This window comes from Macaca mulatta, chromosome 2, assembly GCF_049350105.2.
Source record: "Macaca mulatta isolate MMU2019108-1 chromosome 2, T2T-MMU8v2.0, whole genome shotgun sequence".
Taxonomy (NCBI): domain Eukaryota; kingdom Metazoa; phylum Chordata; class Mammalia; order Primates; family Cercopithecidae; genus Macaca; species Macaca mulatta.
In genome coordinates, this window is record NC_133407.1 from 31,995,061 (window position 1) to 32,011,453 (window position 16,393).

Consider the following 16,393-nt stretch of genomic DNA (forward strand, 5'->3'; position numbering starts at 1 on the left):
CTCCTAGGTTCAAGCAATGTTCCCTCTTCAGCCTCCCGAGTAGCTGGGACCACAGGCACATGCCACCATGTCTGGCTAATTTCTTCTTAAAATTGTTTTGTAGAGACAGAGTCTTGTCATGTTGCCCAGGCTAGTCTTGAACTCCCGGGCTCAAGTGATTGACCTGCCTCAGCCTCCCAAAGTGCCCCTGATTGTTTTCAACCATGAAAATAATGCATGCTCAACAAAGAAAACTTGCAAATGTAGCCCATAGTGTCATGACCCCGAAAAAAGTTCTGCTAACAGGTGGTTTATGAACTGCCAGTTTTTCAAAAATAAGGATTTTATAAACAAATACACAAGCACTTTAAAAAAGCGATACCATACATTAATACGGTTTGATATAGATTGTTCTTTACCCTTGACATTGGATCAGGAACACTTTCAACCGGTACATGTTAGAGTTTCTTAGACTCTGTTGCAGGACAGCAAAAAATCTGACACCATCTGAATACTCTACTGAATTTTTAAGTTTAATTTATATTTCTGGATCTAGAGAGATGTCGTTATCATGTAAAGACTTCTTAATTTGGATGATCAGTTCTTACTTTGGATGACTGAATGAAGTAATAAACATGCTTGTGTCTTCAAATACAGAATTTGAGTGTAGAAATAAAAAATGGGGTTGCCAGCTGATCCAACATCATTGCATATAATTGCCCCATCTCTGGTTGCTTGTCACTAGCTGTTGGCATTTGTTAAAATTAGCTTTACAGGCTGCCTTAGATTAGCAGCAAGTGTGGCAAATGAGGGCTTACTCTTAATGAAACTAATTTGTATTTGAAAATATAACTACATTTATTGCCCCCATTATTTAAATGTGTGCATGCTAGTTGATAGTAAAAATGAACTTTTAAACTAAGGCTTTTCTACATTGTAGCCAAAAAATAATCTTTTAAGAAGGTGATCCTTTTGAAGTGGTTTTCCAGTGTTTTTATGGACATCGTGGGAAGCATTTCAGAAACAAATTAGGATACTTTTAAAATAATAATTTAAACGTTTTATTTTTATTTTTATTTTTTTGGATATAACACAAAAGTGTGGTTTATTTCTTTTTTTCTTTTTTTATTTTTTTTTATTATTATACTTTAAGTTCTAGGGTACATGTGCATAACATGCAGGTTTGTTACATATGTATACTTGTGCCATGTTGGTGTGCTGCACCCATCAACTCGTCAGCACCCATCAACTCGTCATTTACATCAGGTATAACTCCCAATGCAATCCCTCCCCCCTCCCCTGCCCCATGATAGGCCGCGGTGTGTGATGTTCCCCTTCCCGAGTCCAAGTGTTCTCATTGTTCAGTTCCCACCTATGAGCGAGAACATGCGGTGTTTGGTTTTCTGTTCTTGCCATACTTTGCTGAGAATGATGGTTTCCAGCTGCATCCATGTCCCTACAAAGGACACAAACTCATCCTTTTTTGTGGCTGCATAGTATTCCATGGTGTATATGTGCCACATTTTCTTAATCCAGTCTGTCACTGATGGACATTTGGGTTGATTCCAAGTCTTTGCTATTGTGAATAGTGCCGCAATAAACATACGTGTGCATGTGTCTTTATAGAACATTTAAAATGACACAGGACATTGTGCCCCATTGCTGGTCAGCTTCTTCTGGAGCCAAGTATTTGGCGATGTGCTGTGTTTGTGTGTGCGTGCGTGTGTGTGTTTTGTTACAGATAAGTCTTGCTCTGTCACTCAGGCTGCAGTGAGGTGGCGCGATCACAGTTCACTGCAGCCTCGCAATCCTGGGTTCAAAAGACCCTCTTACCTCAGCCTCCCAAGTTGCTGGGACAACAGGTGCACACCACCACACCCATCTCTGTGTTTTATAGAACAGTGATTTGTTCAGAATGCTCCCGCATTCTGTCCAGACTTCTGGAACAGTCAGCTACACTGCACCATGGGTATCTCGTCATCGTCTCTGTGATCTCCCTGAAGGCAGGGCCTGGCCTTCCCAGTTTTAGTGTTTCCTAACCGAGTGCCTGACTCAAAGCAGACCTTGATAAATGTGAGTTGAATGAATGGATGGATGAATGAATTTGGAACATAAGCTCCCTCCCTCATGGAACTAATAGCTCCTGTAAGAAGCTGGTCCACCGTGTACCAAAGAGACATCCCACTTAAGGTTTGATTCAGCCCAAATTTTTCCCAGAACAACACCGTTCAAGGGATCTTTGCTTCCAGATCATTTGCAATGTCTACCATCCTCTTCTTGCAGTTCAGGTCTCAGAACCTTCTTCTGATTTCTTTTTTTTTTTTTTTTTTTTTTTGAGACGGAGTCTCGCTCTGCCACCCAGGCTGGAGTGCAGTGGCCTGATCTCCGCTCACTGCAAGCTCCGCCTCCCGGGTTCACGCCATTCTCCTGCCTCAGCCTCCCGAGTAGCTGGGACTACAGGCGCCCGCCACCTCGCCTGGCTAGTTTTTTGTACTTTTTGGTAGAGACAGGGTTTCACCATGTTAGCCAGGAAGGTCTCGATCTCCTGACCTCGTGATCCGCCCGTCTCGGCCTCCCAAAGTGCTGGGATTACAGGCTTGAGCCACCGCGCCCGGCCCTTCTGATTTCTTTATTTTCCTCTTTAGAAAGCATCTAGTTCCTAATTACCCTTACCAATTTCTGCTGGGGAACTGTATGTGTGTTTTGATTATTTCCCCACTGTTTCACCATAGGAATGGGGAAAGGCCTCCTCCGTTTCCTCTACCTTTGAAGACTTCTAGGAAAGTTTTTCTTGGTACCTTAATGCTCGGGAGACCCATACACATAGTTTCAGGGATGTCTGCTGAGAAGACAAAAATATAAAAAGAGAAACGAATGCCTGAACAACTGTCAATCAAAGCTGATCCAACAATGAACTCACACATGAAATAGGTAATCTGATCGACATTGGGTGTCAATATGAGGTGAGCATAGGAATTTGGAAGGGTGGAGCTGTGGGAGCAGGGTGGAGCATACATGAAGTACTAGGGGAGTCTCACTAGACACAGGTGACTTTTAGCATGTGTTTTTTAGAAAAACAAGCAACAACCAGAGAAAAAGTCAGTGAATAGCACCGTTGGGCATGATTCCACCTGGTGAGCTGATGCCCCAGTTGAGCAGGGGCTAGCTGACCTTTGAGAGGTCTCACTTTCCGTACACCTGTCATGGGGGCAGTATGTGGACATCCTCCACGTTTAAAGGGAAGCATTTTTTCATTAACAGGGCCCCTGCACTTACCGTATAACCCAACAACCCCAGTCTCAGGTATTTCCCCTAGAGAAGTGAAAACTTATGTCCATTTAAAAACCTCTATGCAAATGTTTATAGCCACTTTATTCATAATCAGCCAGTGCCAGAAACAACCCAGATGCCCTTCAAAGGGTGAATGGCTGAAACAGGGGCCCTAAAAGCAGGCCAACTTCAGCAGGTGCCAAGGAAGTGGCAGGCCATGGTCATTTTGAGCAGACTTGGTGTATAAGTTGCTTATGGTATAAATGAACCACTCCAAAACTTAGAGGCTTAAAACAACAACAGTAGCTTCTTTTGCTCAGGAATCTGCAGCTTTGGCAGGCCTTGGCGAAACAGCTTGTCTTTGCTTAACATGGCATCAGCAGCTTGACTGAGGCAGAAGATCTACTTCCAACATGGCTTGCTGGCAAGATGGCCAGCAAGTTGGTCCTGGCTGTTGGTTCCTCTCCACATGGGCCCCTCTTTGGGGCTACTTGAGCTTCCTCATGGCATGGTGGCTGGATTCCAAGAGCAGGCACCACAAGACTCAGCAAGCAAATGTTCTCAAGTTTCTTAAGGCTGGGTCCAGAAACTGGAACTGTGTTAAATTCCATCAGATTCTATTGGTCAAGCCGTCGTGGAGCCCAGACTCAGGGTAATTGACATAGACCTCACCTCTCAATAGGCTCAATAGGAGGAATGTCAGTGGATTTTGGAGCCACATTTAAAAACCATCCTACTTACCATTTACCTTCTACCTTACTAGAGACTTTGACCCATGTGAGAGATGTCCTTCCACCGAGACACTCCCTGAGTGTCTGTGTGAGGGAATGTGCAGCACATCCGTGTCTTCTGTCTGCATCTGGCAGTACTATTCCTTAGACCCTTTCCTCTGCCTTCCCTCCCACTGCCCTCAAAAGCAACATACCCATCTTTTGCCTCCATCCTCTTGCAGGATTCTAATGTGATCATGGTTTGGGAATGTCACATGGTAAACAGTGTAGCCTAGAAAACTCTGCAATAGTGTGCAAGTCACTGTTACAGCTTGTTTTTCCTACTTTTTGTAAGCTAGATTTTTCTGACTTGTTTTGAGCATACTATAGACATTTTTGGAATGATGTAAAAGTCTTTCCTATTTTGACAGGGGTGGGAGTTGGTGGAGAGAGACAAAATCCAGGGAGAAACAAAAGGAATGCAGGTGTGGTAGCAGGGAGCAGGGTAGCTGCCTCTACACAAGAGTAGGAGGAACTACTTCACACTAAGGTTTTGATGGCCAGCAACTACTTCCTGTGTCTGCCTTTCCAAAGAGGGCTGTGCTTTAGAAACAGTTGCTTAAACTAGGGTTGCACGCGTTCCAGAGAAATCAGTCTCTAAAATTTGAGATTCAAGCATTCAATGATATTACAGTTTTGGTGTTGGCTGGTATTTATTAAAATAAAAACTTGATACAAATTAAATGTAACAGAGTTTGAATGAGCAAAGAAAAATTCATAAATCGGGCAGCCTCAGAACGAGAACAGGTTCAGTGACCTGCCTGAAACACATCCTGGCAGTGTTTTGTGTACAGAAAAGAGAAGTGAGGTACAGAGACAGCTGGCTTGGCTTCGCTGCCTGTGATTGACTGCATCTCTGCTGCTGTGATTGGCTGAGACTCAGCTATTTGTTACAGAAGTATACATCCTAAGTTAGGCTTTCACTTAGTTTACCTACCAAACTAAGTTGCAGTTCCTTATGTAATGACTCAAGTGTGGAGGCATCCGCAAGCCAAATTTGGTTGAATTTAACATACTGTTTAGCTTTTCTGTGTCTGATCACATGGATAATTTGCCCAGAGCCCCTTTATGTCCTGTGATATCAAGCATAATGCCCTTTGAGATGAGCTGGGGCAGAAGCCTCAAGGTTGGGACAGTCTGATTGAAACTTTAAACTCAAAGTTGTGAATCACAAGAGTTTTCTAGTACTTCTTGGTACTCTCCTGATCCCCACCCCAACCCTTTCCAAATCTTTCTTCTCATCCTGGTAACCTTCTCCTTTCTACTATCAAGGAAATTGTCCTTTATCAAATAAATTAAATATAAATTAAAAATTATAGACAAAATAAAATCATACTAAAGTGGTAGTGGCTACCAGGAGCTTAGCTTGTTGTCCTTCCCATGGAGATATTTGTCATTTCAGAGGAGATACTTAGGAAAGGTAATTCTGATTCAAAGGAATGAACCTCTAATATGAGAATTTACATAATAAGGTAGCAAAAGTGGGAGGATTTTTGAGGAACAGGTTCCTTCTTGGAGGTCTTCAAACACCCTGCCTTCCAGAGCAAGGCAGTCTGAGGGGTGTGGGCATGAGTGCCTTCCCTTGCTTGCTAGCCTATTCACTCCTCACTCAGCCTTGCTCCCATCAAGGTCTCGAGCAGGGCTCAGTATGGAGAAACTCTGCCACCCTTTAGAACCTGCCGCCAGCCTGATAGAAGAGTCCTTTCTCCTCCTCAGGACTCTGTAGTGTATACACAAGTGGCTTTATTGGATAAGCTAGCATCAGATGAACATGCCTACTATAAATGTTGCTTCAGTTTTTAATTAGAAGAATTGAGACCCAGTACGTAGATGATTTTGTGTTTTGCCTTTATTCCATCCTAACATTATTGTTGGAGATGTATCTGTGCATTTGTAAGGTCACAAATTTATTATTTTTTAACCTTTTAGTATAACTATGGGAAAGCACACCAAGCAGCACAGAGACTGCTCAGTAGCCCAGTAAATCATCACAAACTGAGCACACCGGTGTAACTGACACCCAGATCAAGAAACAGCAAAGCTGGTACGCTAGAAGCCCCCTCATCCTCTATGCAGTCCCTGTTCTCCCAAGGGTAACCGGCACCCCACCTTCTAACACGAGATGAGTGTTGCCTGTTTTGGAACTCTGTATAACAGGAGTAAGAAAGAATGTACTTTTTGTGTCTGGCTGCCCCCACCCCCACTCCTTTTTGATTTTTGAGATTCTTTGATGTAGTGTATAATCCTAGTTTCCATGTTTTCGTTGCTTTATAATATTTCATTGTGTGAGTATACCACAATGTATTTATCTCTTCCCCTGGAAGGTGTTTGGGCAGTTTCCAAGATGGGGCTGGTATGAGTAATGCTACTGTTAGCATTCCCATACGTGTCTTTTGATGCCCATGTGTGCACATTTCTGTTGGTATATACCCAGGAGAAGAATTTCTGGGTCACATGATAGGCATGCATTCAGCTTTCCAACATATTGTCAGTTTTCCAAGGTGGTTGTACCAATTCACATGCTCACCGTCAGTGCAGGGGAATTTCATTTGCTTCTCATCCTTGCCAACACTTGGTATTATCAATTTTTTAAATGTCGAGCTATTCTGGTAGATGCCTGTTAAATCTCACTGTGGTCTTCCCTTCATTTCCCTGATGAGTCATGAAGTTGAGCTTCTTCTCATGTGTTCCTTGGCCATTTGCATATCCTCATGGGTGTTTGTTGGGGCATTCCACCTGTTTGCTGTTGGGTAGTGTAGCTTTTCCTTATCGATTTGTTAGGCGCTCTTTGATTCATGGTGGATGTGAGTCCTTTGTCGCATGAATGCATTAGTGTGCAGGAGCCAACACACACTGGCTTTTGAGAGCTGATTTTAGCATCTCTTCCCGACTCTGCCTTCCGTGGCATCATGTTTGGCAGCTTGAAATCTGCCGTGGTGGGTGTGTTTATACCATAGAAATAGGCAAAGTACAAATCGGGGTTTCCTCTCTTTCTTGGAGAGCTGGTTTACCAGTGCACCACTTGACAAGTGTATTGCAAATAGCTTATTTCAGTCTCTGGATTGCCTTTTCACTCTTTAATGTGCGTTTTGAGGAACAGAAGTTTTACATCTTAATATAGCCTACATTATCAAAATTTTCTTTTGTAGTTAGAGCTTTTTGTGTCCTCTTTAAGAAATCTTTGCCTCCACCCCCATATTTATTTATATGGCTAGCTAATCATAATCAATTTTGCTTAACTTCCCCCCTACTGAAGCAGCACTGCCACGTACAGTTATGAAGATTGTTCCCAAGGGGGGATGCAGGGGCTTAGATCCAGACCTTGCTGTGCTCAGTAAGACATGGCTGGGACAGGGTTGCATTCCTTAGAGGAGGGGGCACCTTTTTCGAATTCTCACAAAGGCACCATATGGGCTAGTGGTGGACCCAGATCTCTGACACCCTAAATCCCACACTGCCTCTCCGGCCTGCCAAACTGCTCTGCCTGCCCTTTCCCTTCAGATGGGGCAGCTTCCTGCCTCCATGCCTTTGCTCTTGCTGTGCCTCCATCTCCACGTCATCACATTTGGAGTCTGTCCAGCAAAGCCCATCTCAGATACCCAATCCAGGCCCCTGCCATTTTCCCATCTTGTTATAGCTTGAATGTCCTCCCTCTTGTAGTAGGCTAACCTCCTTGAGGGCAAAAACCACATTGTTTGAATCGCTGATAATGCTTTGCCCATAGTAGGCATGAGTAAATCTGCATGAATGAGTGACTTGGCGAGCCTTTGGGCTCTTTGCAGAGAGTAATAGTGCACATCTCAATGGGTTACTTCTTCCCAACACTTAGAAGCTTCCTTGTCCATTTCTTTTCTGCTTTGTCCCAGTGGATGCCAGCTGGCTTGCTTTTCAGCAGTTAAATATGCAGCCCTTTACATATCAGCTGTTTCATCTGCAGAACTACAGAGTATTTTACAAGTAATCAGTTCATGCAGATTGCACATAAATCATGTCTGCTCTGGCCCTTTGGATACTAATGTTCCCTTATTAAGGCATAAGTAAGCCTTCCTGTTCTCATCCATTCTTTCAGACTTTTTAAAATTACTGAAAAGTAGAGCCTAGTTGTCGCTACACCACCTCCTTCCATTCCACCCACCCGATGCCCTTGTTGCTTTTTTGAGGTTCAGTTTGTTTTTCTGGAGCTTGCCAAATTGCCTTAGGAAGCTGGGTACCTTGTAAATGAATTAAGCAAAAGGAAATTCTTATCTCTAAAAGGAAGTGGTCACTGTGTTTCTGTGTGTGATGTTCTTGGCTGGTTAATATTTTTGTGAAATATGTTCTGATGGCAGCAGTGGTACCTCAGAGAGGAGGGAAGCATCCGTTATGCTTTGTTCACAAAAGCAAAATCTCTTCTGCTGAAGTTGGAGGAGCGGATGAAAAGCTATTTCATGAAAGTCATTCTGCCCAAACAAACAGAGAGCCTTCATTGTTTTTCATCCCATGGAAGATTGGAAGCTCAGCTCACCTTAATGTGCCCATTACTTTAACATTTCTTTATTTTCTTTTCAAACTGGAACTACAGATTTTTGCTCTAATACACGTGGATTTCTGCTTCCAATTGCTCTATCCCTGCTATTAGTGTTCAGTCAGTTTTCATTTTGGTCTAAAATGACTCTCTAAGAGCTTGGAAGCATACTATTATTTCCTGCAGTTTGGTCTAAAAATGAAGAAAAAGGGGACTTTCAGACAAGGCCCATAAAAATACCACCATCTACTTTTAGAGATGTTTTATGAATATAAATTTCCTGTCTAAATAATTACTGTTGAGGGTAGAAAGGACTTGGAGTTTCGAAATTGTAACAACAACTTATTCTGTCTTAGCAACCACAGGGAAGGTGACACGTCTCTTGTTTTTTATAGATGGGCTGACACTATAATGCACTGTATTGCTTTTTAGATCCCATTTTTTATTCATGGATACAGATTATAGTGGAACTGAGGCAGTGGGAGGTATTATTTTCCTCAGATGGGGAAAAAAAGGTAAAAAACAGGTATGCTTTTGGTGTCATTTTAAAAAATCTCAGGACGGCTGGTAATAGTATCTTAGCAGAAGGAGAAGCCAGCCTGGGTACTGAGCGCAGTCGTCTGTGTTCAGGTCCTATATTAAATTATACCCTCAGTTTCGTAAAGGCTGAGGTGTGTCATGTATTCTTCAGGAAAATTATGGCATCTTTTATACTAGGGTGTTTAAAGACAAAATCTCAGGAAAAAATCACCTCCCCGCCTTTTTCCTTTGGCCAGCAGCTGCTGAAATGGGTTGCGGATTGAACAAGTTAGAGAAACGTGACGAAAAACGGCCTGGGAATATTTATTCAACTTTGAAGAGGCCTCAGGTGGAAACCAAGATAGATGTGTCCTATGAATACCGCTTCCTGGAGTTCACAACTCTGAGTGCCGGTGAGTACACGGGCTGTGCACAGACACGGGCAGGTGGGGTCTCCAGCAGGGGCCTACGGGGGATGAGGGTGCTGTTGGGAGAGCTGGATGGGGTAGGGGCTGTGAAGAAATGAAAAGGGCAGGCCTGTCTCGAGGGGGCAGCTTACAGAGATCCAGATTTTTATGTGAAATCTCTCACTTTTTAAAAAATAGTGGCTGAGCGCGGTGGCTCATGCCTATAATCCCAGCACTTTGGGAGGCCGAGGCGGGTGGATTACCTGAGGTCAGGAGTTCAAGACCAGCCTGACCAACATAGTGAAACCCCATCTCTACTAAAAATACAAACAATTAGCCAGGCGTGGTGGCGGGCGCCTGTAATCCCAGCTGTTCAGGTGGTTGAGGCAGGAGAATTGCTTGAACCCAGGAGGTGGAGGTTGCAGTGAGCCGAGATCGTGCCACTACATTCCAGCCTGGGAGACAGAGCGAGACTCTGTCTCAAAAAAAAAAAAAAAAAAAAGCAACTAATTACAATTTTAACAAATGGAAATCATGTGTGAGCCAAGCAATACATATGGATGGGCTGAATTTGGCCCATGAGCCAACCAGTTTGCAGACTGTTTCATAGCAAGCCCCGTGGAGAAGGAAGGATTGCCGTCTCTCCTCGTATGAAACTTCCTGTCCACCCAAATTCACCTGCCTGTTGTCTGCCATCTCGCAAGAGGACTCACCCCTCTGGGCTTGGCTTTGCCTTGGCTGAGCCAGAGGGAGTCGGGTCACCTACCATGCGAGTGTTCAAGGACTGAGGAAGCAGGGAATAGCCCATGAAGACTGGGAAGGGATGGTCAGCATCAGCATCAGAGCATTTGCTGAACACCTGCTGTGTGCAGAGTGTTGGGCCAGTGTTGAGGGGAAGTCGTGAGGCATGTCCTGGCATCTTGCAGTGTTCTGTCTGATGGGAGACAGAAGACTCATACAAATGAACAAACAAAAAGAATTCCACAGGTTTTAATAGTGAGTTGGAAAACACTGAAGACATGTTTTTGGAAGAGGAAGAAAATGCTCTTCTTTTTGGGTCCCAGGAGTTTGAGAACAAAAACTGGGCACTATGTAACGAAGTCATCTGAACACATTATCTCCCTGGGCTTCTGGGTATACTTTAAGCTTCTATGATTGGAAAGGAGAATGAGTGGAAAAAGCCCTCAAGTTCATGGATTTGAGTCCTGGCTCTGCTTCAGAGTAACTGGGTAAATCACTGAGCTTCCCAGTCCTGTAGTGTCCTCATCCATAAAAGGAACACGGGTGTCCACTTCATGGGGCAGTTGTGAAGATTAGAAAGGTAGATATGTGTGAAGCTCGTAGCACAATGTCTGGCATGCAGTAGGGTCTGCAAGTGTTCTCTTCCTCCCCTCCTCCCTGACTACTCTCTGCTGTGGCTATCTCCGTACTGAGGCTCCAATTGCTTCTTGAGCTCTGAGAAAGGACAGCTGAGTGTCTCTGCAGGGACATGCTGTGCATCCCCTGCAACAAGTCACCACAACTGAAGCCAGCATCTTCCTTTTCAGATTGCTTCCTTCCAGTGCCCTTGATGAGTCAGTCATGCCACCACCATCCTCTTAAATGTGCAGATACCTATGACCATGGTTTCCCCCTGCATGTAGTTGCCATTCCTTCGCCCAAGCCTATTAAAACCATGTCCGTAAATGCCTCTAATATAGCTAATGTAACACACAATTATTTGGAGCATTTGGTCATGCATTTGGTCCTCCATTTATTTGTTCAGTGAATATTAAGTGCCTACAATGTGCTGGGCATTGTGGGAGGATTAGGGAAAAACAGAAGCATGTCTAGGAGAAAAGATTGGAAGGAAATATTTAAGTATTAGGATGCTGAGATGATGGGGGAATTCTTTTTTCTCCCTTTTGCAGTTGTGTTGTTTTTCATTGTGGGGTTATATGTCTTTAATTATGACGAAGAGTAGCTTTGCTCCAAGAACCTTCACAAACACATGAAGTTTCCATGCAGTGCTTTGTCCCCCCACTGCTTCGTAGCTGGTCTCTGAATGATTTCCCTGACCTCCTTATTTGTTTGTTTCCCTGAGCTTCAGCTGCAGCATCCACACTGCTTTTGTGCATTGTGCTGTCCTTGATGGAATTATCTTTTGTTTTCTGATTATGAAATAAACATACACCCATTATAATGAGCTAGGACAACACTGGCGGATATCCCACATGGCCTCCCTGCTCCTGCCCTCGTCCTTCTACAAATCCTGCCAGTCCTCTGCTCAGAGCTCTCCTTTGGCTGTCACCACACCAAGAGTGGCGCAGCTCCCCTTGACCGCATTCTCCCACTGCTTGTCTTTGGTGTTCCGCTGCTTTTGCTTTGCTCTTTCGTGAACCTGCCAGTCCTCCTCCAGGCTTTTGCACTGCCTGTTCCTCTGCCTGGAAGTCCTCCCCCAGGATCCCCTTGCTCATCTTCAGAGAGAACGGGGTCCTTCTCTCTGAAACTTTCTTTGACCACCTCTTTAAAATTTCTACCTTCTTCCCAATTCCCCATGTCTTTCCCCTCTTGATTTTCTCCATAGCACTTCTTACCATGTAACCTGCAACATATCTTGCTTATTGCTATTTGTTTCCTCTTTGTTGTCTGCCTTCCTTCATTAGAAGATAGAATCCCTTCCCATGAGTGCAGGGATTTTCTCTCTTATTCTCTGCTGCTCCCTCAGTGCTTAGGACAGTGCCTGGCACTTAATAGATAATCAGCAAATAATTGCTGAATGAATACTCACCGTATGTTTTTGAATCCTGCTTTTATGTGACTTAACATTGTACAGTGAGGTGTGCACCTGTCATGCCTATGCTCGGAAAGTATGATTTAATGGCTATATATGATTTAATCACTCAGTATACCATAATTTATTTTGCAGTCCTCTTTTATTGGACATTTAAGTTATTTTGGGCTTTGGGCTATTACAAATAATGTTGTGATAAGCAATGTTGTCCATAAATCTTTGTACACATTTCTGACTATTTCCTCAGGAATTACTGAATTGAGGGATGCGAATGTCGGCACTCTTGATAAATTGCCCAGTTGCCCTGTAGATAGGACCTGCTTGTGTAAAACACACATCTGATTCTGCACAACTCTTTAGGGCGTTTCCCTGGATGGATGAAGTTGAGATTCAAGCCAGAGCTCAGGGCTTTCTGTAGCTTGGTCTTGCCCTCGGTAGATCCTCTCCCTATTGTTCCCTGGAGGATGGTGTGTCACGGCATTGCCTGCTGCCCCCGCCCAGGACCCTCTTTTCTCTGCTTCTCTGATTCAGTGCAGGCAGCCCTTTCTGCACAGGCCCCCACCTCTTACTGCTTGCTAGGACCCCACCCACCTGGATTTGTTCCTTCTTGACAACCATTCTATCAGAATTACTCTCTTGTGCACGCCTGTAGTTTGTCAATACCGTCCTTTTGACACTTTGATTACATCATATATTAACCTATTTGTGTTTCCCTGGGGGCAAGGACCAAGCCTTGTTTATTTTTCTGTTTGTCTTCCTTGTTCGGCTTTCTAGCTGAGATGAGCCTGTCCTGAATAGCTGGGTCCTAGTAAACCTAGAACTAAATGCTGACTCCTTTCCCTGGCAGTCTCTCATGTTTTTCTTCCAGGAGTTCTAATGAGACTATTCTTTATTCTCCAGAATGGAGCTGACATTTGTTGAGTGCTACTATGAGCCTAGTCCTATGATAGGACATTACGTCTTGATCTCATTTTTCTTTTTCTTTTTTTTTTTTGAGACAGAGTCTCGCTGTGTCACCCAGGCTGGAGTACAGTGGTGTGACCTCGGCTCACTGCAACCTCTGCCTTTCAGGTGCAAGCAATTCTCATGCCTCAGCCTCTTGAGTATCTGGGATTCCAAGCATGCACCACTACACATGGCTAATTTTGGTATTTTTAGTAGAAACGGGGTTTCACCATGTTGACCAGGCTGGTCTCAAACTCCTGACCTCAAGTGGTCCACCCATCTCAGCCTCCCAAAGTGCTGGGATTATAGGCATGAGCCACTGCACTAACCTGATCTCATGTTTCTGAAATTTTTCAGCTTTATCAAAGTATAAATGAAGTAAACTACATTGCACATATTTAAAGTATTCAAACTCATAAAACCCTCACCACATCAAGATGCAGAACATTTCCATTGCCCCAGAAGTTTCCTCATGCCCCTTTGTTATCCCTCCAACCCCAGACAACCACTAATCTCCTCTCCATCACCGATTTTTTTTTTTTTTTTTTTTGAGATGAAGTCTCGCTCTGTTGCCCAGGCTGGAGTGTGGTGGCACAATCTCGGCTCACTGCAATCTTCACCTCCTGGGTTCAAAGGATTCTTATGTCTCAGCCTCCCAAGTAGTTGGGATTACAGGTGCCTGCCACCACGCCCAAATTTTTTTTTTATTTTTAGTAGAGACGGGCTTTTACCATGTTGGCCAGGCTGGTCTTGAACTCCTAACCTCAGGTGAGCTGCCTGCCTCAGTTTCCCAAAGTGCTGGGATTACAGGTGTGAGCCACCTCGCCCGGCCTCCATGACTGAGTTTATTTCCCGCAATGTTATATAAATGGAATCAAATAGTATGTACTCTTTTTCAAAACCTAGCTCTTTTTATTCACTCAGCTTACTCATTTAAGATTTATTCATGTTGTTTGGTGTGTTTTCTGTTTTACTGCTGAGTAGTACTCTGTTGTTTGCTTGTACCACAGTTAATTTTTCCATTCACCTGTTGATAAACATTTCCAGGTTTTGGCTATCACAGGTTAAGTTGCTGTGCACATTTGTCTTTGTGTGGCTTCTTATGTCGTTTTATGTTTGCAGTAACCCAGTAAGGTAGGTGGATAAACTCATTTCTTTTTGCAGACAAGGAAATGGATGCTCAGTGAGGTTAAGTAACTTGCCCAAAGAGGTAGGAAGTGGCAGGGGCAAGAATTCAAATATAGAATTCTAGAATCTTGGGCATCAAAGCTCTTGTGATGCCAGACTGCAAGATGCTACACAAATAGGCATTCACACCAACTGGAATGTTGTTGTTAGAAAACTTATTATCATGTAGAATGGTATAAGATGATTCCTCCCCCATAAGATTTTAACCCCAGCAGATTTTTGAATGACACTCTATACACTTATTTTTCATGGAGAAGATGATTATTTGACTCTTAGGCAAATACAAGTCAGGGAAAGGGTATCGGCCCATGTCCACCTGATGGCTTAGGTAGGAAGGGTGCCGCCATGTGCATTTTCAAAAAAGTCAGGATCAGTTGGGCGCGGTGGCTCATGCCTGTAATCTCAACACTTTGGAAGGGCGAGGCAGGTGGATCACCTAAGGTCGGGGGTTCAAGACCAGCCTGACCAACATGGAGAAACCCCGTTTCTACTAAAAATACAAAATTAGCCGGACGTGGTGGCACATGCCTATAATCCCAGCTGCTCAGGAGGCTGAGGCAGAGTTGCTTGAACCTGGAAGGCGGAGGTTGCGGGGAGCCGAGATCACACCATTGCACTCCAGCCTGGGCAACAAGAGTGACACTCCATCTCAAAAAAAAAAAAAAAAAAAAAAAGTCAGGATCACAGTTAACACTGTTGAGTTTGTCCCTTGCCTAAAGTTCAGTGCTGTTGTTGAAGATACTGGAACATGCAGCCCCACTTGTGGGGTTGGCAGAGGCAAAAGCAGCAGGAATCTTACAATGAAGCACATAAGCTGCCAAAAGTCTCAATTCTGGGGGATTTGATTGGGTCTTAAATTTTCAATTAACTCTGGTCACCGAGGGATGAACCTGCCCTTTGATGGGTTTCATCACAGACGGAGGCCCATAAAGCATCACAATTTCTGCAAAACGGTACCCCATTATGCCTTTTATGTGAGCGTTTTGCCAGCCTCTCTGTGCCAGGCCACTCTAACACCACTTGAAAGCTACCTGTATCAGCTCTGTGAAAATCGACTGTGTTTTATGCACATTTGGTGCCAGGGACAGTTGGCACGGAAAGCAATCTGTGTAATGAGGCCAGTGCCCAGGGCTTGGGCCTTCCTTGAACGGTGCAGTCCTGCTCTGACTAGTACAGGAGCCACCATCACATGGCATTTATATGTAATCATTAATCAAAACAAAGTAAAATAAAATATTCAGTTCTTCTGTCACACTAGCCACATTTCAAGCACTCAGCAGCCATGTGTGGCTGGTGACTGCTATTGGACAGTGCAGATAGAGAACGTTTTTATCATCGTCGAAAGTTCTATAGGATAGCGCTGTTCTAGCCTGTTTTCAAGAGAGGAAAACTCGGTTTCAGGTCAGAATCTGTGTCTCTAACTCATAACAATGTACCATTTTATCGTGAAGATTTGCCCTTAGGTTCATAGTGACCATAGGAGGATTCATTGATTCCACAAATATTTGTTGAAGGTCAACCTTGGACCAGATGCCATGTCTTGGGGACATGTGGGTGAACCAGACAGGAGGTGTTCTTGGGTTGCCTTAGTCAGCTCGGGCTGCCATAATAAAATACCACAGACTGGCTTAAACAACAGATGCTTATTTTCTCATAGTTCTGGAAACTAGAAGTTGCTACCCTGGAGATCAAGGTGCCAGCATGGTTGGGTTCTGGTCAGGGCTCTCTTGGTGTGCAGACAACAGCCTTCTCATTGTGTCCTCACATGGCAGAGACGGAGGGAGGAAAGACGGGACTTGGGGGGAAGAAAGAGAGAGAGTGAGAAAGAGAGAACAGGAGCGAGCACAAGCTCTCTTGTGTCTCATCTTGTAAGGACACTAATCCCATCAGATTAGTGCCCCATCCTTATGACATGATTTGACCTTCATTACTTTCTTACTCCAAATGTAGTCACTTTAGGGGTTATGATGATTTGGAAGGACACAGTTCAGTCCGTAGCACCAGACCATAGATTGGTACTTTACTTTGGTTCAAACTC

At 44.0% G+C, this 16,393-nt stretch overlaps 1 protein-coding gene across 7 annotated transcripts in view; it reads left to right on the plus strand.

The window, feature by feature from the left end:
• Positions 1-16,393, plus strand: part of RFTN1 (raftlin, lipid raft linker 1) — a 203,300-nt gene that overhangs the window by 11,462 nt on the left and 175,445 nt on the right. For 4 of the 7 annotated variants that reach the window (XM_028843652.2, XM_028843653.2, XM_015132239.3 and 1 more), the window contains exon 2: positions 9,303-9,455. In XM_028843652.2, coding sequence (XP_028699485.1) covers positions 9,303-9,455 — 153 coding nt within the window. Of the gene's footprint in view, positions 1-9,299; positions 9,456-16,393 lie in introns of all 7 variants that reach the window. The other 3 variants (XM_028843654.2, XM_077991418.1, XM_077991415.1) reach the window with 1 other exon arrangement.